The following is a 22,063-nucleotide window of genomic DNA, read 5'->3' on the forward strand; positions in this document are numbered from 1 at the left end:
CAGCTGCACCGTCAGCACCATGAACACCGTGAAACCTACAGAATAAAACAAGAAATACAAATTGTTTCTATGTAGCTTCAAAGATAATTCGCACATAAATCATGTTCACGTATTAAATAATGCTTACACCCAATACAAATCATTTTAACATTTAACTTATCAATATGACATATGAAATACAGTAAAGCTATTATAACAAAAAAAATGTCACAAGCTTCTTCTAAATGACATACAAGACATAAGGGTGCTAATCAGAGTTTCCGTCCATGAGCTAGCATGCTATCTAGCTTGACACACATCACTGTTTGGAGCTAATGTACGAGCAATACGACAACAACCCTTTCTTTACAATATTCTAATTGATGAATATGATAATTAACTATAGTTTTTACAAGTTTTTACCGTTGCTGTATATGGTGAGCACCACATTGTGAAGTATCAGAAGAAGAAAACGGCGCTTTTCAAAATAAAACCAGAACAGACCACAAGGTGACACTGTCGAGCTACAATGTCTTGTTGTCATAATACTGTATTGGAGAATATTACTGCAATTTATCAGAGACATTTACACTAAACGATAATATTTTTGTATATAGTGCTTTAAAAAAGGTACTCAAAGGCACTTTATGTGGACATTAGAGACGATCAACAACAATCAACAGTAAAGACAATCAACAACAAGATCTGTATAACAGCACAACAACTATCAATGTTAAAAAGGTGCAGCAAAACAGCATAGAAACAGAAACAGATGAATACAGCGCCTTAGTTTGAGACACTGCTAGATGATAATGTGAAGGAGTAATGTTTTTATTAGCAGGCCTATGTCAACATCAGCAGGAATCTTCTGACACCGAAAACTTTATCGATTCCCACAGGGAAATGTTTTAGTTGCTCACAGTCAAATTAAAGATAAGGAAAGAGCAAGCCAATAGTATAAAGTAACACAGCTTCAGAAAGAAAGAAATAAAAATTGAACTAAAGTGAGATTGGGTTTCCAGATTAGGTTAATGAGTTTCAAATGGATTGTGCCAATACTATTGTAGTACGGTCAACATGAAGTACTGTGTCTACATAAATACAGTACAAACATAAATGAGTACAGTGTGAATAACAAGCAGCAGCAGTGGATACATAGCACATTTTGCACATGTAGCTGATAAATTACTGCACCAAGTAATTATTCTGCATAATTGTCCAATAATACTGTAATTTGATGTGGAGATTCGTGCAATGAGACCAGTTTTGACACAAAACTTAAACGCTGTGTTGGTATAGGAGTGGCTAAACCAGAACCAGATGCTTCATGGAGACAAAGTCAGACATCTCAAATGCGTCCAAACTCCCTTTCACCACATTCACATTTTAACAGCTGTTGACTAAAACCTGCGAGCCCCCAAAGCTCATATAGCCTAGAACTGCAGCATGGACAATATACCAGTATACCAGCTCAACACTCATTTTTTATACACTTCCTCCTCTAGTTGTCCTAACTATGAGGTATTAAGTCCTAGTGATGAGATACTAAGGTCTAATTATGAGATATTAAGTCCCAGTGATGAAATATTAAGTTCTAACTATGAGTTATTAAGTCCTAGTAATGAATCATGAAGTTTTAACGATGAGGTATTAAGTTCTAGTGATGAAATATTAAGTTCTAACTATGAGATATTAAGTCCTAGTGATAAGATATTAAGTCCTAGTGATGAAATATTAAGTTCTAAGTCCTAATGATGAGCCATTAGGTCATGATTATGAGATATTAAGTCTTAATTATGAGATGATATGATAATATTACCTTTATTTGTGAAGGGAGGGCCAATTGTGAGCAAGATCTCATTTCCAATGACGCCCTGAATACATGCCATTTAAAATTACAACATATATCATAATTACTGAACATAGTACTTAGCTTAAAACATAAAGTTGCAGTTCACAGTACACACATAAACAAATTACACTGTTTATACACCTCAAACTGCACATGAATCAGGCTGTTCATTCCAACTTCATTGGAATCTGCAGGTTAATCCATTTATGTGGAGCATGATGTTCAACTACTAAATTCTAATTATGAGATATTGAGTCATAATTGAGTTCTAAGGGTTAGAGATTAGTCTAAGTTTTAATAATAACACATTTAGACCTACATATGAGAACATAAATCCTAATGACTAGATATTAAGTCATGGTGAGTCCTATTCATGAGAAAATGTAACGCTCCAATGAGAATAAATAGGAATCTCTCAAAGTGCAGTCCCGGTTGTGTTGGGAGTTACTGAAGCTCAGTGAGCGAGTCAGGCCTCACTGCCGCCGCGAAGCTCAAAGTATGTAAACAAAGTCCTCACGTTCCCAACACAACAACTCAACTCATCCTTCTTTAAGAACTACATTTGGTGGATCCAACTCTCAATTGTGTCAATGTCTTGACACATACAGTAGCTTGCTGCCTTTTACTGCTCCAATGTAGATACACAGCAAGGAATCTGCTGCTAAATCATGATCCGCACCACATATCCTAAAACAAGTCAGAAGGAAGTGAGCTTTTAAAGTTAAGCATTTCACTTTTCATCGCCAATAGTATTCAGTAGTGTTCAGGTCACATTCCTTTTATTTTTATGACTCACAAAGCACTATTTTAGTCTTCACAGCAAAGCATGTCATTATAGAAACAGGCAAATGTAATTAGTAATACAGTAGTGCAATGCATTGCACTTAATCACTTTTACTATCACAGTGCCCCGTGTTTTACTCAGCCATTCAATATGCCCTGGGCTATTTTTGCTGTACTGTCTAAACAGGGTACCTGTCCTGGACTGAATAACGGCCCCATCCGCTTTGTTGGAACATGTCGACTGACGCTATGAGTCAGACAAAGCTAATGCATAAACTCTCCAGGCACATGCAAGTCCCTGGCACTGCACAGTGTAGTCTTCCATAACCTGGACTTGATACCTGCATTGCAATGTGGTGAACAGGATAGACTGATCAGGTGTTTGCTGCTGGGAGACATAAGACAGGGATTATTTCTAAACAAATGTGCTGAAAGGTAAGTTGTTGTTTTTTTGTTAACATTGAACTATTTTTGTATGGTTTTAGGTGGATGCTACTTAAAAATAATACCATGAATCATAGTAGGCATAATGGTTGCAAATAACAGTAATTAAGCAATAAAAACTAACTAGCAGGTTCATAGATGGTCTTTTTAATGTTAACAACACATTTTTAAGTATGAGTTTCGTTAGAAAATGCAAAATATATTTATTTAAAGACTAGATAAGATTAGATCAACATTATTGACCCAACTGATATACAATATCAAGCATGAAAAATTATTTAACAAAGTTATGTTGTTGTGTAGTTAAACTTATAATAAAACACTGTTTTTATAAGCTACTTGTGTTTTGTGTGCAAAAATCTTAATATGTAAAGTAACTAGTAAATTAAGCTGTCAGATTAATGTAGAGGAGTAAAACGTACAATATTTCTCTCTGAAATGTAGCGGGGTAAAAGTAGAAAGTGGCATGAAAAGACTCAATTTAAATACAAATAACTCAGATTTCTACCTAAGTACAGTACTTGATATACATTCAACCAGTGCATTTAACCCAACAGACATTCAGGTCACCTCTACCGTCGGCTCAGTCCAGATTTAATGTTTTCTCTGTAGTGGCATGTAACGTAGTCGGGGTGTGAGAGTGCCATGCCAATGTTTACTGTGAAACGGAAATGTAGAAACATAGCCAATATGTTGTCCTATTCACATAGATACTTCTCTTTTTTCATTGTTGTACGCCTCCAGTGACTTCATGAGGGTGCAGGCTGTGTTCATGTAGTTGGGGCTTGTAATGTATAGTACATGCCATGGCATTGCTGTGGGGCTTCACCTGCCCTTTCACAGCCAAATACCCATACTCCCCTGTCAGATCAAGATAATATCTCCATGCCTGAGGCAAATTTCAGGTTTTAATGGAAAAGCTATCTCTAACAAGTCAACTTTGTTATACTCTCAAAAAAGCATATATTGCTTATATTGTTTTTTGTCATTTTGCAGTGTCTGGATCCAATCTTAGAATAATTAGATGATATTTTACCACTTACTTACAAATGAAGAAGTTACGAGTGCTTTGCAGTTGAATGGTAAAATACCTGCGGGATCAAACGCAAACAATTGATTAGCTTACCAACAAGTCAGGTTCATAGTGCGACAGGCGAACCTCGCTCACATCAAACAGGGTTGGCCTGGCGAGCCAAACAGAACCATGTTTAACCGTTAGTTGTCCCAAATGCTGTCATAGTCAGTGAATGTAAGAGCAACACGGTGGGTCTTTTCTGTTAATGAAGTTTGGGGATCATTTGGAAGCAATAACATAGAATTTATAAAGCTAACTGATCTTCCTCATGTTTTACAAGAAACATGCCAGAAAATGAACAAAATGTCTCCCAATTCCATGTTAGTGTGTCTTGTATAAAAAGCAGATATATTGCGACCACGAGGAACCACCATTGTAAAATGTAGTGAAATAGGAGCACAAGTAAAAAGACCAGTAAAGGGATGAACTGCAATATCTACCTAAAGTTTTCTAACAATAGCTATTGGTCATACTAGACTGGGTAAGGCTGCACCAGGAAAAACACCTGAGTGTTTTGAATAAAAAAAAAAAAAAATTATTTATCAGAGGAAGAATGTGTAATTTCTCCTTTCAAAAGTTAAAGTTCTAGTGCCTAACCTTTTTGAATATAAATGAACGTCCGCTGCGCCAAATGAGTTGCTAAAAAAGCTAATCAAGATGACGTCATCCGGCGACGTTCGTGCGCAGAAGAGTCCTTCGTGTTTTCTTAAATCCTCCGTGTCCTCCTTGGCTACTTGTATCTGTGTGGAGGAGGGGTGGGGGCGCTGCATGATCACGGAAGGCTTGTTGACACTACACCAGTTTTTTGCAAGAATTCTTTACAAACAAAAGCTAGAATAATACAAAAAATGCAAGTATAATTTGCTGTTTTAGGGCTAAAAATGAGACCGACCTGCAGCTTATGTTGCAGCCAATCAGCTTTTGTGTTAGAAGCGTGAGTACCTTTCCAATTGTACCACAGACATCAAACAGATTCTGTTCTTCAGCTGTGGAGAAGTACAAGTTTAAAAATACTTGGCTTGAAAAAACTGAAAATAGGGCTTAGTTGATGTTGGGATAAAGGTCTGAAATATCATTCATGGTTTTAATCAGGTCTCAAAAGTCTTACATTGAACTTGGTGAAACCCGCAGGAACTCTGTTCTTGTAAAACACAAGGCTATATAAATTCTGTGTTATTGCTTCCAAATTATATCCCACAATTCATTGACACAAATTACCTGCTGTTATACTCTTACACGCACTGTAAAAGACAGCAGTCTTTAAAATATTTTGATAATTCTCTTCTGGATGTCACTTATTTCAGAAAATAGAAATCTTGATCCTGACAGTCTGTACATGCCTTCAGAAATGCGTTATACTTTGAGTTGATCCATGTGACTGCTGGCCAAAGATTTCATGTCGTTTCCTCCAGCCATGACTGAAACGTTACACCCGTTGAAATGAGGCTCTGTAGTGGTCTGCCTTTATACTGTAGGTCCTTTTGTAAGGAAAAGCCACATTCATAAAGTAAGCATAGAGCTACGCCCTGTCAATACATCTTCAGCTGAACTCTTTAAATCAGTGGCGTGTTGGATTCTAAAGAGCCCTTTTCCACAGGAGGCATGGCTACAAAGAAAAAGAAATACGATCCCACAAAATGAAATGATTTAAAGGACTGTATGTGCAAATCCTGCCTCAGGGTCTAGTGACTTTCCAGTTCTAATGTAATGAAAAGCTTCTTTTTGACAGTTTCACATTCTTTTCCTCAGTAGTAGAATCAAGGATTTTAATCGCAATAACAATTTGGGCTTCTAATGAGAACAGAATAATTGACAATATGTTTTGCAAGTGAACTCTTATTTTGTTAACTCTTAAATGTTCAAATGGGAAAAGTATTCAGGGAAATTCCACAGTTCAAGGTGTTTTCACTGTTGTTTTGTTTAACTGTTTCACTGTTTTTTAAGTTCAGCAATTTCAACGTATTTCCAAAAGTCAACGAGTAGTCGTGTTGTATGATCACGATTTCAATTAACCAAAATAATCATGATTGTTATTTTTCCCATCATCCACTATTGTGTGTTTTTGTTGTTGTTGGTGCCACAGCTCACTTCGGATGGACAACCTAACTACAGCCTCGACTGTCAGCTCTGGTGGAGGTGTTGGAGGAAGTAGCAGAGGTAAGAGGTGTTGCCCTATGACTGGGGCTGTTTGCAACTATAAAACCAGCCATGCAGTGATGCATACACTAATAGTTTTTCAATGCCTCAGATTCTGCCTAAAATGCTGGTCAGTGAGTGAGTATGCAATCTGCACCAATCAGAACAGCTCAACAATGATAGCATTCACGTTGTATCCATATAGAGTCAGTACTATCCAGCTGGTAAAAGTAATTACTATTCATATATTTAAAAAAATATATTTTTAACACACTGTTATCAGACCGGTAATTGATTTTGGCCAACACGCCGGTTCAGGTATCGGAATCAGAAATGAAAAAACAGAATCGGAACATTTCTAAACTTTTATTTATGTTTTTTTAATGCATAACTAACTTAAAACAAGCTAATAGAAGCTGTAAAATGACATAGGCTATTCCATTAGTGACAACAATTATATTAAAATAACAGAACAACATCATTGTACATGACTATTTGCATTAATAGTGGACATTTTCTTTTACAGTGGTCACGGAATCAGTAACAACTACAAGTAAGCCGCACCGTTATTCATCTTCGCACCTAGCGTACATCATCATCACCACATGCATATTGACAATGTATTTCATTGTTTTGTTACATGGTCACACATTAGAGGGCAGATTGGGAAGTTAAAGCGTAACTCTCCTAGGGTCTTAAAGCTGCACTGATCAATGTGAATTCTGACGTTTGCTCTGATTACAATATGCTGAAAGAGAATCATGGAATTTGTGGCCAACAATACAAAAATAAACTGCCTACCCCAGTTTCAATGCAGCTCAGTTGCATGTTGGGGTGGCCATAAATTATAGGGAAACCCTATTACACTTTACCACTAGAGGGCGCTGATATCTGTCATTCTTAGAGAAAGATTATGAACCTGGGCAGCACCTGCAGCAATAAATAGTATTTGTGCCTGTCATCATTTTGATCTCCTACTGTATAGGAGTGGAGAGTTTTTTGATGTACAGAGTAATAACGCATGTTCAGGCACACTAGCAGGCAAGCAGTGGCTTACACCGGGAATGTTATTTCTTTTTAAAAGAAGAAAGAGGAATTCTCATTAAAAAGGTCAAACAGCTTGTTCCAGTGCAGTCTTGTCGTTAAAACTGGAATTGGGAAATAAGATATTAGTCATTACTTTTTGGTATGGAACAAGCCCTGAAACATCATAAAAAAATGTTTTATTATTAACTGTCAATCACTGTCTGAGAGGAGGAGTACAATGATGAATGTCACATCCTTCCAATAGACACAGTAATTAAAATGGTAATGCAAAAAACCACATACATAGTGTTAGTCCCATTATAACACACAAGCATGGGCGTAATTTCCCCCGTTTTGTTACATTTCGGGGTTATGTTGACATTTTTTGTCCTTGAAGGCGCTTTTTTTGAGGATTGTGTTGCTTGATGTTTTTTGTCTACAATTTTTACGTTTTTGTTGCTTTTAAAAAAACTTTTTTTAAACACACGCATACATGTGTGTGCCCCCCCGTGTTGATCCCAAATTTACGCCCTTGCACACAAGTATGACATATTACCAAAGAATGTAATAAATGACCACTCTAATTTATCATAATGAGGTGGTAAATCCTCTCCCCTCTTTAAATCTTTTTCCTCCTCTAGGTGACCGTTATCTGAGCGCAGGAGGGCCAGGTGAGCGAGCTGGATCAGGCGGCACACACAGCTCAGTTCTGTTCACATCCAGCAGCTCCCATGCCGCCGGCTCCGGTGGACCAGGAGCCAGCAAGGGACCCAGAGGCTTCGGCATCACAACTCGAGGGGGCTCCTCCGCTGTCTCCTCTGGTGGAGGGAGTTCAGCAGCTTCAGGGGGATCAGACGTGGGGTTTGGGTCTGCTGGAGGGCAGTCCTCCAGCCTGTCCTCTGGTTTTGGGAGTGGTGGCAGAGAAGGAAAAACGGAAGGACTAGGCGCCATGACAGTTTCAACCGTGACAAAGACCAGCTATAGTTCAGGAGGATCCAGGGAAGCAAAGAAAGGCTCGTCCTCAGCTTATTCCCCCGGTCCAAAAGAGAGGAAGGGCCTGACCCCCATGGCAGCAGCTCTCTCAGATGCCTTTGACGGTTAGTCATAGGTCTAAAGGTTCTGGTCTCTTTCACATAGTTTTTTTTTGTTTGAATTAAAGGCCAACATCTATACTGTACTTCACAGCAATTGGAGAGGAGAAAATGGACTGAAGGCTAATATGATCTTTATTTTGTCGGTATGTTGCAGACAGTTCAAGCACAAACTCCTCTCCCGAGTACAACAGGAAGGAGTACGGTAAGGTTAACTCAGATCTCAGGTAACTATGGAATGTGCACATGTGTGAAACTGTCAATGGATTTCTTTTTTTTTCTTTTTTCTTTTAGGTACTTCAAGTGCGTCTTCTGCCAACAGAGGGAGAAGTCAGAGCAGAGGTACACTGGCTGCTGTGACACAGTACACTTAAAAGGGATATTACATAAACGATGCATATAATTACATGTAGTCTCGCTTTGCAAGATCTCCACAGCTGTGGAGTAAGGTAACGGCTACACCACAGATACATTCTGGGGTAGGAGAAAAAACACTCAAGGTTGTTAGCGTTTCTTTAAACCAATCATAATCGTCTTGGGCGGCGCTAAGCTCAGGATGCAGCGACACTGGCTCTGCTTAATAGTTTCGGGAAGGAACTTGTTTGGATGGAACATTTACATCACTCCCATGCCATATACAATATTAAATGAAATTAACTGTTCACACAAAACAGAATGTGAGCTCTATGCATTAGCTGGATACATTATTACACATCATTTGCACCTACCAGTGTATCTGTGTGTGTACTTTGTCTACAGCTATGTGGTGCCGCCCCTTAAGATGGGCGACTTTCATTACTCGATGCCAGACCCTTATTCTTTCGGAGTAGGGTCTGGATTTCCAGGCCAGTCCTTTGAATTAAAGGCCATAAAAGCAACAAAAAAAAATCTTCCAAATGTTCTTCTAAAGTTGCCATTTTCAACTTGTAGCTTGCTAGTTTGAAGTTTTTTCCCCATAGAATAATGGCTTTTGAGATCAGCAACACAGAGAGCGGAGGGGGCCTTCTATTGATCCAGTCTAAATTACGTGTCAACAAAATTTGACCTCTGCAGATTGTTATCGTAGGTTAACACAATTAGGATATTCAACAAAACATTTTGTTCTTTGTTTAGAGAGTCAGATCAGAGCCAGGCTTCAGAGTGCTTCTCCTCCAGCAAGTTGTGAGTATGACTCTCCATGGCCATGATTTTCCTCATATCTCACCTTAATGATGCAGCAATGTAACAGGGAAATATAACCAGTTAGATTTTGGAGTACATGGCATACAGAGTGGTCCTGGTTTGAGGCCCACTGTTACAGTAGCTCTGCTGTGCAGGGACGGAGCTGGATGACGTGAAGCGCCTGCTGAGAGGAAACCACTCCATCAGCACCAGCCCCCCCCAGTCCCCCAACAACACGCTGCCCATCCCCAGGAAGGCCATCATGGAAACCAGGAGCATGTCTGAGAGCGCCAGCACAGGTTCAACCAGTCAGCTGTCATGTCTGTTATTTAACGACAATATTAAAATTCTAAATGCTGTTTTCTTTACACACCAGAATATGTTGTAATGTTTCTAATGCAGGTTGTAATGTAATGCAAGCTTCTTTTCAGTGTGTTTTCTGCATTCCACGTGCCCTCCGTTGTTAAGGGGAGACACTACAGGCAGAAACATGATGCTATTTTGATTCAATACCATGTCTTCTTTCAGACTAAGGCAAAATACACAGTTAGCTATTTATTGTACTACACTTTTGTCCATTTGTGTCTGTAGATTTATCCTAAATTCAACTAAAACTGAGCATTAGATGATCATATTTAAACATGAGAATTTTGGAAAACTTTTAATACAACGCATTTTTGTCTCAATGTTAATGTTAGGTGGGAAAAAAATGAACTATTTGCATGGCTTTGGCTGTATTTTCAGACATATCCACATTCCTTCTGTAAAAACCTTTGTTTCTAATTGGTCAGCAAAACGAAACAAGAACTTTTGAACTTTGAACTTCATCCAGTGTTCACATTTCTGTTCTGAAACTGTATGCAGACTAGCAGATATGAATTAACATGCCTAATTTGAATGTTTAAACACAACATTTCAGAAAAGTTGTTACCCAAAAATGGTTGTTGTCTTAATGTGAGTAATTAACTGGGGAAGTTCCATGATGATATTGACCAGTTAAAATATTTTGCAATATAATATTCAACTGTAGTGTTATTTTTTCTTTCTATTGTTCTGTTTTTGTTCCCTACTAGACCATTATGGCAGCGTTTGGTCCGGAGGTGTGAACAGTAGCTACAGTTACAACACCAACCCCAACAACCTGTCGCCTTCTTCCACCCTGTACCCATCAGGTCAGTCACATATGACAGCCATATGATAGCTGTAGCATTGGAGTTTGCTGCAGTGTCCGTAGGGATTATTTCTTCAGTAGAAATTAACTTTTCACACTGAGCCCTGAGGATCATCTAAAGTAACTGGGACACCAATTCTGGAAAAAAAAATCTCACATTCCACATTGTAATTCAATAAAATTGCAATTGATTGTGTTAAAAGATAGTCATAGGTGATTGAGGCCTACATTAATGCTTTACTCTTTTATTTCCTTTGCCAACTGTAATAAATGGAAATATACGAGCGTGCTCTGTTCTGTCTGTACAGGAGTTCAGAACAACCTGGCAGTCAGCTCTCCCTCTGCAAACAGTGGACTAGCTGCCAGCAGCACTGGTGAGCCTCTTACTGTCATGTCACATGTCACATTCTTAGCTTGACATTAGTCTCGCGTTGACCAGACCTTCCTCTACAGCGCTGCAGAGGAGGGTCTGGCGAGTCCAAACAGCATTTTTTGTTTTTGTTTTGTGTTTCTCACACCTTCCTAAGCCACCTCAAAAAATTCCTTCATGTGACCCCATGAACTGTGTGGTGTCTTATGCGTATTGTTTTGTATACTATGTTGCTGTATTCATTGTTTCTTTTCGAAATGCGTGGTGGCGCTGTTCCATAGCTGCCGCCTGGAGGCTTGCTCCAACCTAATTCAAGTTGTGTCTTACCTGGTGAATAAAGCTGATTCTGATTCTGATTCTGAAAAACTTGCTCTGCCTTATTGCCATTTCTTTGAACCAATCACACTCGTCTTGGATGGTGCTAAGCTCTGGATGGAGCCACTGCGCCTCTGCAAAATAGTCTTGGGAAGGAACTTGTTTTGGTGGGAGATGTGTACGTTCAAAAGTTGTTGTAGTCGTGCAAAAGAAAACTCAGATTGGACAGAAAGTCTGTCTGGATTTACCCTGCAGAGATCTGAGGAGCAGTTAACCATAGTCCTCAGAAATCCACCGGAGGTTAGAATAACAACACAAAGAAAGCAAAAAGTATTGGGTATCCGGGCCAAAAGAGAAAAAGGAATGTTGTGGGTGTAGACTTGCTTGACACTGACAGCAGAGACCTGTTGTTTTTTCTTCTCTGTCTCAGTCCCTGTGTATGGTGTTCAGAATAACCTGGCCAGTACCAGCCCCATGATCCTCTCTCCCACTGGATCCAACACGCAAATAGGTAAAGCATTGGTGTGTACAGCCAATATTATGAACATAAAATAGCCATACGTTTCTTCCTACTTTTTTCTTAACATGATAACATCAACAACACAAATAGGAAAATGTCAGTTTCCCTACAAGAAATAGGTGAATAAGCAACCAAACAGATTCCACAAGAGCTGTCATGCCATTGCAGATAATATCAACATATGTGTGTGTGTGTGTGTGTGTGTGTGTGTATGTGTATGTGTGTGTGTGTGTGTTCCATAAGCTTTATTACCAAACTTTTTTTACAGGAATCATAACTGACTGTCAAAATGTGCACGTTTGTGTCCTCACAGTGTATGGTGTGCAGAAAAATGTGACTGGGCCTGGACTCAGCACAACCCCAGGTGAGCTGGTAAATACTACTGTGTATTAAAAGGATATTGTTATAGAAATAGCTTTGTCATTTGTGAAACGTTTTCCTACTTTTGTTGGACAAATCAAGCCCTTACAATATACATGCATCATACATTATAATACAGTACAGGAAATTAAAGCATGTGGTGTCACATGACTGAGACTAACTTTCTTTAATTTATTTCACCTTTATTTTTCCAGGCAAGTCATTAAGAACAAGTTCTTATTCACATTGGCGGCCTGACATGTGGCAAAGCCACTTAGTGAAAGGGAAGGACGGCTAGAAAATAAAAAAACATTAGAAACACATACAGTTTTAATGACATCAAATACAATTTGAAATACAACACAGACAGCAGTAAACATGTACATCAAGAGGAACACACAGATACATGGGTGGGTAAAAGAGAATGAAAGCATACAAATATTCAGTTGGAAAATGATGATTTGGAAAAGTAACATGTCGGTGAACAAGGATGAAATAGAGGTTTTAAAGGGTGAAATGGAAATTAGTTTGTCCAGATAAAGAATGCTTTGCAGAGCATTCCAGACCATCTTTTTCAAGTTTCTTTGCACATGTAGTTCAAAATGTCTTAATTACAAGGCATAGTTCTTTTACACTATACTCTGTAGGTCTTCATACAGTTAGCTTTTTAATGTCTTGCCGTTTGTTTGTCACAGTGAGACCCAGCAGCCCCATTTATGACGAGACGCCTGGCAAAGACTTTAAGTTCGTGCTGATAGAGAAGGAGAATGCTCCTGTCAAGAAGGAGCCAGAGCGGCATGTCATGACCAAAGACACAGGGAAGCAGTTCATGTCTGCTGCACCTGCTTCGGGTAATACTACCACGACTGCCTATGCCAGGGGTCTTCACTGTTTTTTAAGCCAGGGACCCCATACCTTAAAGAGAGACCGAGTAGGGACCCCTAACAGTATATACTGTAGACAATTGTGTTGCATATTAAACTGGGCTGAATAGATGAAAATAAGTAGTTATTATTTACACATCATGTTTTAATGTTAACCATACATCTGGATGGCACCGTGAATCTGTAAGCCTGACTGCATGGCTGCCATAGTGGCTATCTTACCTATACAGTAGTTAGCTTATCTTCAATATATAAATATGTATTTTTGATTAACATTAAAAAAAAAGAAACTTTCAATAAACATTTTTGAAAGATAATTTAAAAGCCCCCCCCATAGCCAGACCTTCCTCCACAGCCCTGCAGAGGAGGGTCTGGCGAGTCTGTCAAACACAAAGAAAGAGGACAACCGAACATATGCCTGTAAAAAGTGAAATACTACGGAATTTCCAATGTAGCAATCCTGGATGTAGAAAGTCTTGGATAAAGACTACCCTGCACTAACTCCGAGGACCCCTTAGGGGTCAAGAACCCCCTTTTGAAGATCTCTGGTCTATATAACTTCCTCAATGCCAATTCTATTGTTACTGCCTGCCACTTTTAATCACCAGAGATAGTATTCTTGTCAAGCACTTTTTCCATATTTGATCAGGGATAACCAGGGCCACATGGAATTTGTGATGCCGAATTTTTAGCAGATTTTAATCAAATTAAAAAATAATAATGTAAAACTAAGAATGTTAACACAATTCCAACCCAAGCAGAAAAAAAGTCTGATTTTAATTCTGGATCACTGGTGAGAACCGTGAAAAACCATATATATCTGCAGATTCCTTTTGGGTGTGGTGATAACCTGTACCTGTTCTGTTCTTGCAGCTTCCAACTCTGGGGACTCCCTAACGAGAGAGAAACAGAAGCTCTCATTCAGCACAATGGACGAGGGAAGAGATGCTAAATGTAGACGGAAATACAACAAATCTTAGTGGCTTTTAGATTCATCACATACGTCATAGTTCTTGTTGGGCAAGTAATTATTTGCTGTTTCTTTTTTTGTCTGTTTTTTTTTTAAAGCAGCAAGCCTAAAGGTTTCCACAAAAGACAAAGCCACCTACGCAGGTATTGTTTACAGTGTTATTTTTACTTTTCTCCTTACATGCTTTCGCCTGTTGTATAGGCTACCCAGGTTTACAGTCAAATCCTGACACACGGCCATGTCATATCTTGTTTCATGTGTACAAAAACCAATGTGTAAAAACAATAATTTGTGGTTTTCTCAGAGATCGGTAAAGAAGACTCTGGCTTTAGCTTCTGCTCCTGCTGCAGCTGGTGGAAGTGGCTGCTGGGCCTCCTGCTAGGCCTGCTCCTCCTCCTAGGCCTCCTCTTTGGACTCATCGCTTTGGGTAAGACATTAAGTTTCTAGCAGCATGTTATTTACCTTCTTAAGCGTGATTTATGCATCTGTCTTAAATCTACACCGTGGCTACGTAGCCTACATACAGTAGGTACGTGGAGATACAAACCCTAAGCCGGGCACCACATTGTAGCCTAACGTGCACTTCTCAAAAAATGTAACTGTACACGTCCCGGCAACGCACGTCGCTCAATTGTGGTTTGGTAGCGGTTGCATTTCCTGGTTCTTCTTCTCCATCAACATGAAATCAAGGAGAGGGTTAAGGTTTCCTGCTACTGATTTCCCACCATGGTCGGAAAGCACAGGACAGACACTTTGTTTCTCCCACTATGTCTCTATAGTCTGTCTTCAAACTAATCGCCATCACACTCTCACTCGCTCTACCACACAATCCCACGCACACACATGCTGGCCCTGCTATTCTCTTAAAGATATCAATGCACACACAAAGCACAGGTATAAACTTCAAGCTACTTACTAGGCTACTGTGAAAGCTCTGCGTGGAGCACACGCAGAACCACGAATCACACTTAAGGGTCACTGAATGGCCATCATCTTCCCCCTTTGGCCTCACAGGTGAAGAAGTGAAACGCCTCAAGAGCCGTGTTGATGATTTGGAAGCCATCACGGGCACTGGGTCAGCAAAGTCCAGCCGCTTGTCGGCCTCCTCTGGCATCAACATCATTGACCCGCTGGAGTCGTCATACATCGGCAGGAGTGCCTCTGGGTCGACTCTGACCAACTCTGACAACGGCATTAACCTGGGGGCTGCTGGGCCGGGACAGGACAGCGCCGCCCTGCAGAGAGCCGTTCAGCAGCTGGTCAGGGCTGAACTCCGCTCGGATGCTGTTAGAGGTACAAAAACACAACACTCTCGTTTGTTATCTTCACACAAGCTCAAAAATCTGCACATGTGTGATACTGTAAATTAAACGATAGGGGTGTGGCTCGATATATCAATTCAATCCGGATCGAACCAATCACAGCAGCCATTTTCACTTGTCATTGCCGGCTACACCCTGGTGAAATAGTTCAAATTAATTATCGTCCCTTTCTATTTGATGTGTCACAGACATTCTAGTGAGCATGCGTCCGCATGCTACCTCATACCAGGGCTCATCCCAGCCCACCTAAATGGAACAGGACCATAATTAATGTTATTAAATACACCTGTGTTACATGCAATGACTCTAAAATGGCTGCTGTGAAAAGGACATTTATTATCAATATAAAGTGCAAATAAATACATATCCTCATTTTTAAGTGTGCTTTTATTTTGAAAGTCATACATTATATTTATTCTTTCTGTTAAAATGAGCAGTTTGGTTTAAATTTAAATGTCTGGAATAGCTTCCAAAATTCCAAATTGTCAAATCCTATTGAGTTTCTTTTTGTAATTATATATATATATGTAACTGATTGTGTTTAATGAGCTCATGTATCATCTCTTGTTGATCACAGGCCCCCTGAATTGAATCAAATTGAAATAGTATTGTGGTAGACTTTGGGATGTCAGTAAATATTGTATCATAATTTCATAGTATGAACACATAATATTGTATTTGTGATAAGACGTGAGATTTACACCCCTATTAAACAACCTCTTGACATTAGAATTTTAATTGATCCTTTTTTTCTCTTTTTTTCTCTCCAACTTTTAGATACACTAGCATACTCACTAAAAGGGGAGAGAGGAGATCCAGGACCTAAAGGCATGTTTGCACAAATCATAAATTAATTTGGATATTGATTTTTTTGTTGATATCCATCATTTGGCTGACTGTTTCTTTGCAGGCGATCCAGGGCTGCTGGGACAAAAAGGTGAGGAATTGTTCTGCATATGTGTTCCAAAGGTTTTAAATATGAAACCTAAGCAGTGGGCAACACAGTCAGCTGTGTAACGGCTATACATTCATCTTTTGCAGGTGATGGTGGCTTTCCTGGCCTACCAGGTGAGACTCAGAGAAAATGTGTTGCCACTTTTTCCTTCCCACAGACGTCATTAACTCAATGTTGGTTCATTCTCCAATCATGTATCTTTTTCTTTAGGCCCTATGGGTCACCCAGGATTGGATGGACCAAGGGGACCCAAGGGAAGTGCAGGTAGTGTTCACTTTAGAACATCATCTTTGTTCTTTGAGGACATGCTAAGACATGAAACACAGGCTGAGTCTTGAATGCAATTGTTGTGTGTATGTATATGTACATGGGTTGTACACATGAAATAGCAAATTCTTTGTAGTTAGATGGGAGCGTACATTACAAAGGGTCAGGAAGGGAAGTTAATTAATAAACATGGAGTACTGAGCAGTGGAGAAGGGGTAGGATTAAATAAGTGTGTACTTCTAGGCTGTTTTTTTAATTTATTTTTATTTTGCTTATTTGTGAACTAACTTGCACATTTTTTAGTGTTTTTTTGTTGTTGTTGATAAGTCTGGAATAAATGTCTTCATTCTCATTCGTCATTCATTCTCTTTTGGGACCAGGTGAGCCAGGTTCTGAGGGAGCCCCAGGCCAGAGGGGCCGGGACGGACCGATGGGCCCCCGTGGAGAGGCTGGACCGCCAGGTTTTGCACAGAAAGGAGACAAAGGTAGAACAGGTTTTGTTTTTATGTTAAATTATGGAAAGTTCTTTGCTCACGTGTTTAGTCTTTGACAATTAAACCTGGTTTTGACAGGACCTCAAGGCGAGGCAGGACGTCCCGGTCCTGCTGGTGCTGCTGGACCGATGGGGCCGAAAGGTAAGGTCACGGTGGAGATATAGTCCAGACTGGATCAAATTTAAAGGACCATACCAGTGTTTCTGCATATTTAAGGCCAGTGGTTCCCAAAGTGGGGTCTATGGGGAAGTTCCCGGGGGTCCCCTGCAAAAAGGGGAATACATTACCTTCACTATAATTCCTTTCATGAGTAACACAAGGAAAAAAGTCTATACGCAATACTCCTTCTGGATTCTTCAGGTGACACCGTAAATTCTGCCAGATGCCGTCACCTTCCGCTTTCTTTGTGTTGTAATTTTAAACTCCGGTGGATTTATGAGGACTATAAATATCCTGCTCCTCAGATCTGCAGGGTAAATCCTGACAGCTAGCTAGACTGTCTGTCTGGTGTTTAGTGATTGGTTTTCGAAGAATTAAACCAGAGCATATTTTTCTCTCCTCCCAGAATCCTGTGTGATCTAGCCAGACCCTTCTCTGCAGCACTGTGGATGAAGGTCCGGCAATGCAAGACTATAAAAGCAAAAAAGCAAATATCCTATGAGATGGGAGACCCAGGAAAAAAATCTTATCAAATAGGGGTCTGTGGTCAATTTTGTGTCAGTTTAGGGGTCCTTGGCATGAAAAAGTTTGGGAACCACTGATCAAGCCCTTGTACTAAACACTCTAATAACTAATACATGTGACGATGATGGTAAATTTGGTGCAATAAAACAACATGCCAAAATCAATGACCACTATGATTTCCCGTGTGATTTAGGTGCCATGGGAGAGCAAGGCGCCTCAGGAAGCCCGGGTAAAGACTGAGACATGAATTTCAGATTTTGTCTGTTATTTCCTTTTGATTGGCAGGCATGTGGATAATGTGTAATCATTTGTGTTCAGGTGCTCCAGGTCCAAAGGGTTTCCAGGGTGAAGCAGGAGCACATGGAGAAAAAGGTACCTTAATTTGTAATTTTCTTAAATTGTCAAAAAAGAACTTTATCAATGCGGTTGAGAAGAAGGATGATGTAAAAGTCCAAATATATAGAAATGTTAAGTTAAGTCTTTGCAAAACATTGATTGATGACCTAATGCAGTGTTAATTCAATGTAGCATTGAATCACATCAAGAGTTATCTCATGCCACTTTACAGATTAGAGTAGAGTAGAGTAGGTCTAGACCGCATTCTATAATTAACAAAGACAATTCCAATATTTCCCCCAAAAACAAGCATTTAGTGCAACAGTGGTGAGGTAAAACTTATTTTTAGGCAGAGTCCTTGGACAGACCCAGGCTCTTGGTGGCCGGGCATCTGCCGGTGCCGGTTAGGGTATGATGAATAGTGGCAATTAAAGTCACAGAACACATGATGAAAATTTGACTAAAAATAGAAATAGTTGTAGTAGTTCAGGGCGTAGCAGGGCATAGCTGGGCATAGTAGAGCATAGAAGGGCATCGTAGGGCGTAGCAGGGCATAACAGGGCGTACCAGGGCATAGCAGGTCATAGCTGGGCATAGTAGGGCATAGAAGGGCATAGTAGGGCGTAGCAGGGCATAACAGGGCCTAGCAGGGCGTACCAGGGCATAGCAGGGCAGAGCAGAGCAGAGCATAGTAGGGCATAGCAGGGCATGGCAGGGCATCGTAGAGCATGGAAGGGCATAGTAGGGCACCAAGCAGGACCATGTCAGCAGCTCCAACTATGATTTAAGTGCCACCCTAATCCAAGGAAAAGTGCAAGGCGAGAAAGCATAAGGGCTCTAGCGAATGAGCCCCAAACTCTAAGGTCTAAGTTTATAACAAGCATTAGTGGGACATAAATGCCCACAGATGGAAAGATAGCTGTGGAGGAGTTCCATTTAACAATTATACATGTAACGATATCCCAGTATCAGTTCAGACCACCTTCTAAAAGCACCATTGACACATGTTGTTTTTAATGCAGGCGATCGAGGAACGCCAGGGCTGGCAGGAACCAAGGGGGATCTGGGAGAGAGGGGACCACGTGGACCAACAGGTGTGTTTCACAATAGCTTTACATATCAAAAAAACAACATGAATAAATAAGTTGCCATTACAGCAGCTGTTCAATTTAAAAGTGCTCAGATGCTTCTAAAGTTAAATGACACAGAACCTAAACTGAGTCAGTTCAAAGGTACTATTTGACTTTATTGCACACAGTAATTAAAACAAAAAAAAAACTGAAAAACAACTACAATTTCAAGTTTTATTAGGCCTTTAAGTATGTTAGCCAATGTTGACATTTACCTAATGCCACTGTGGGAAGAGAAAAAAATGTAAGTAAGACCTCAAAACGTTGTAAGTTATAACCTACCGTTCTGTAATTGTGCAATTTATTCTATAAAAAATACATTGGTAGAAATAATTCTGCCACTTTTTTGTTCAACTAGTGTGACAAATGTAAGTTAGAAACCCTCAAAGAAGTTGTTATTTGTTAGAAAAAAATGCTTTAGATTTTTATGGTTCTTGTTTTCATGGTTAAAGGTGAACCAGGACAACCTGGATCACATGGCCCTGCTGGACCAAAGGGTTCTAAAGGAGCTGCAGGTAAGAAGAAAGCTTCACAATAGTTGTAAAATACATTAATAAGAGTTTCGGATGACATTCTGTCATGGCTGCCAGAGGAAATGCCCAGACAATTTAAGGTTGTTGTTGAGGCAAAGATTGCGCTGTAATCCGGAGTCTCCCTGTATGTAGGTGACACAGGTTCGATGGGACTTCCTGGCGTGAGAGGACCACCTGGACTTCCTGGAGATGTTGGTCCCCAAGGTACAGTTTATGCAAAGCATTACATGAGAATGTGCTTACATTTACAGTACATGTGTTTTAATCTCACAAGACAAGAAACACAACTACTAAAACATCTTGTTTTCGTCCTAATAAGAGTGGCAGGTGGGCGCCCAGATAGCTCAGTTGGTCGAGTACCCATATATAGAGGTTTACTAATCAGTGCAGTGGGCCCGAGTTTGACTCCAACCTAAGGCCCTTTTCTTCAGATGTCCTGTTATTTAAAGCCCTAAAATGGCCCCAAAAAACTTTTCTTGACAAAACTAAGGACTTCCTCGAACTATTGACATTTTTTATGTCAATAATAAAAAGTGTCATCATGTTATCAAACATAACGCTGTCTTTCAGGTGAACCAGGACTGCCGGGTAAAATCATTGCTCCAGGTAAGAAGAGCAACATATAGTTGTACTAATATACTATAGATTTAAACCTGAAGAAAACACAAAGTCTTAAAGTTAAATGTAACTAGTGTTTGTGTCTCTCACATTTTGTTTCTAGTTGGCTCCAATACTGTGGCTATCCCTGGACCACCAGGCCCTGCTGGGCCTCCAGGTCCTGCTGGAATACATGGTCTGTCTGGTCCCGTTGGCCCCGCTGGTGTCCCAGGACAACCTGGTAAATCCAAACTCTTCACCCATTATAAGCATCTATGATCGATAAAAACTGGTAGATTAATGTGAGGATTATTGATACATATTGAAAAGATAATTTTTTTCTCTCTAATGGCACATTGATATCATCATTTAGGACCTAAGGGAGACCAAGGAGAGAAAGGAGAAAAGGGAGAGCAAGGAAAACCTGGCGAGCCTGGTAGTTCAAACACTATCAGTGCCCCCCAAACTGGGCGTGAGTTTCTATCTATTTTTTGATTCTGTACTCATAACTTGTACTTATTGTATCTTATTGTATCAACAATAACAGTGGGGTGGACAGTAAAACAGCGTTTCTTTGTTTACTTTCCTCAGTGCCTGGACCGCCTGGCCCACCAGGATTTCCTGGAGCACCTGGTCCTCAAGGTCCTCCTGGTATGTACAAAAGTTATTTGTAAGATATTAATGGTAGTGGAATAGCTTTTTGGACCAAATGAATGATTGTCCAAATGCTGCTGTCACTCTTGTTCAGGTGAGACTAAACAGGGTCCTCCAGGACGCAAAGGTCCTGCAGGAGAGCCAGGTAAATAGGTATTTTGCATTACGTTGACAAACAAATAGATACCTAGGTCATCAGCATACATGATTATTAAAGCAGTGTCAGCATAAAAAAATTAAATTTTTCCTCACAGGAATTGGTTTACCGGGACCTCCAGGACAGAAAGGAGAGCCTGGCAGCTTTGTGCCTACCTCAGGTTGGTGGAAACCTAGTCTCACTTCAGATATACTGTAGTACTAAAGACAACTGGACACGTGTCATGTTAGGGTAAGCTTGTACTGTCTTCCCTCAGCATGTTTAATGTGTTCCTCCCTGGTTTGTCTTAGAAACCTTTTTTGCTGGACCACCAGGACCACCAGGACCACCAGGACCCCATGGCCCGCAGGGTTCAGCAGGTAGGTTCGACAAATCAGATGCTTCTTAAAAAAAGTGTGCTGGTCTCCAACAAAATAGATCATAGGACTGCATGTACAATGGATTTAGGCCTGATAAATGAACTTGTCAGTCAATGTGGCAGCAGTTCTCAGGTCAAGGTACAAATTAAGATACTACTTTAAAATCAACTTTAAAATCCAACAACCTTTATCTTGTTGTTTATTCTAAGTTGAACAAAAGGCACCAAGGTGAGAAAACTCCAGACTTTTACAACAAACATTTCTAACCGACGGTTGTTTCAGGTGAACCAGGTCAGCCAGGTCTTCCAGGGAGTCCAGGGCCAGGGGGTCATGGTATGTGAACTTTTTTTTTTTCGAAAAGATGGATTTTTTTATTTTGTCAATGGCGGGGGCTTTCTTCATGGGGTTTAAATCTGACCCTTGGCCTTTGGGCATGTC

The 22,063-nt window shown here is 40.1% G+C and overlaps 1 protein-coding gene across 2 annotated transcripts in view; it reads left to right on the forward strand.

Moving 5' to 3' along the window:
- The first annotated feature begins 2,842 nt into the window (after positions 1 to 2,842).
- LOC117953313 (collagen alpha-1(XVII) chain-like) overlaps positions 2,843 to 22,063 on the forward strand; it is a 31,259-nt gene continuing 12,038 nt past the window's right edge. The window contains exons 1-36 of one of the 2 annotated variants that reach the window (XM_034886212.1): positions 2,843 to 3,049; positions 6,217 to 6,290; positions 6,796 to 6,822; positions 7,937 to 8,392; positions 8,544 to 8,591; positions 8,690 to 8,728; positions 9,500 to 9,547; positions 9,703 to 9,846; positions 10,621 to 10,719; positions 11,027 to 11,092; positions 11,834 to 11,914; positions 12,237 to 12,287; positions 12,979 to 13,134; positions 14,041 to 14,121; positions 14,236 to 14,280; positions 14,442 to 14,564; positions 15,152 to 15,430; positions 16,237 to 16,287; positions 16,370 to 16,396; positions 16,501 to 16,527; positions 16,625 to 16,678; positions 17,062 to 17,166; positions 17,254 to 17,316; positions 18,053 to 18,088; positions 18,178 to 18,231; positions 19,218 to 19,289; positions 19,778 to 19,840; positions 19,991 to 20,058; positions 20,425 to 20,464; positions 20,580 to 20,696; positions 20,829 to 20,927; positions 21,047 to 21,106; positions 21,204 to 21,254; positions 21,364 to 21,426; positions 21,557 to 21,625; positions 21,908 to 21,958. In XM_034886212.1, coding sequence (XP_034742103.1) covers positions 6,227 to 6,290; positions 6,796 to 6,822; positions 7,937 to 8,392; positions 8,544 to 8,591; positions 8,690 to 8,728; positions 9,500 to 9,547; positions 9,703 to 9,846; positions 10,621 to 10,719; positions 11,027 to 11,092; positions 11,834 to 11,914; positions 12,237 to 12,287; positions 12,979 to 13,134; positions 14,041 to 14,121; positions 14,236 to 14,280; positions 14,442 to 14,564; positions 15,152 to 15,430; positions 16,237 to 16,287; positions 16,370 to 16,396; positions 16,501 to 16,527; positions 16,625 to 16,678; positions 17,062 to 17,166; positions 17,254 to 17,316; positions 18,053 to 18,088; positions 18,178 to 18,231; positions 19,218 to 19,289; positions 19,778 to 19,840; positions 19,991 to 20,058; positions 20,425 to 20,464; positions 20,580 to 20,696; positions 20,829 to 20,927; positions 21,047 to 21,106; positions 21,204 to 21,254; positions 21,364 to 21,426; positions 21,557 to 21,625; positions 21,908 to 21,958 — 2,977 coding nt within the window. In that variant the 5' untranslated portion in view covers positions 2,843 to 3,049; positions 6,217 to 6,226. Of the gene's footprint in view, positions 3,050 to 6,216; positions 6,291 to 6,795; positions 6,823 to 7,936; positions 8,393 to 8,543; positions 8,592 to 8,680; positions 8,729 to 9,499; positions 9,548 to 9,702; positions 9,847 to 10,620; positions 10,720 to 11,026; positions 11,093 to 11,833; positions 11,915 to 12,236; positions 12,288 to 12,978; positions 13,135 to 14,040; positions 14,122 to 14,235; positions 14,281 to 14,441; positions 14,565 to 15,151; positions 15,431 to 16,236; positions 16,288 to 16,369; positions 16,397 to 16,500; positions 16,528 to 16,624; positions 16,679 to 17,061; positions 17,167 to 17,253; positions 17,317 to 18,052; positions 18,089 to 18,177; positions 18,232 to 19,217; positions 19,290 to 19,777; positions 19,841 to 19,990; positions 20,059 to 20,424; positions 20,465 to 20,579; positions 20,697 to 20,828; positions 20,928 to 21,046; positions 21,107 to 21,203; positions 21,255 to 21,363; positions 21,427 to 21,556; positions 21,626 to 21,907; positions 21,959 to 22,063 lie in introns of both variants that reach the window. The other variant, XM_034886222.1, reaches the window with a different exon arrangement.

Source organism: Etheostoma cragini, chromosome 2 (genome assembly GCF_013103735.1).
Source record: "Etheostoma cragini isolate CJK2018 chromosome 2, CSU_Ecrag_1.0, whole genome shotgun sequence".
NCBI lineage: Eukaryota > Metazoa > Chordata > Actinopteri > Perciformes > Percidae > Etheostoma > Etheostoma cragini.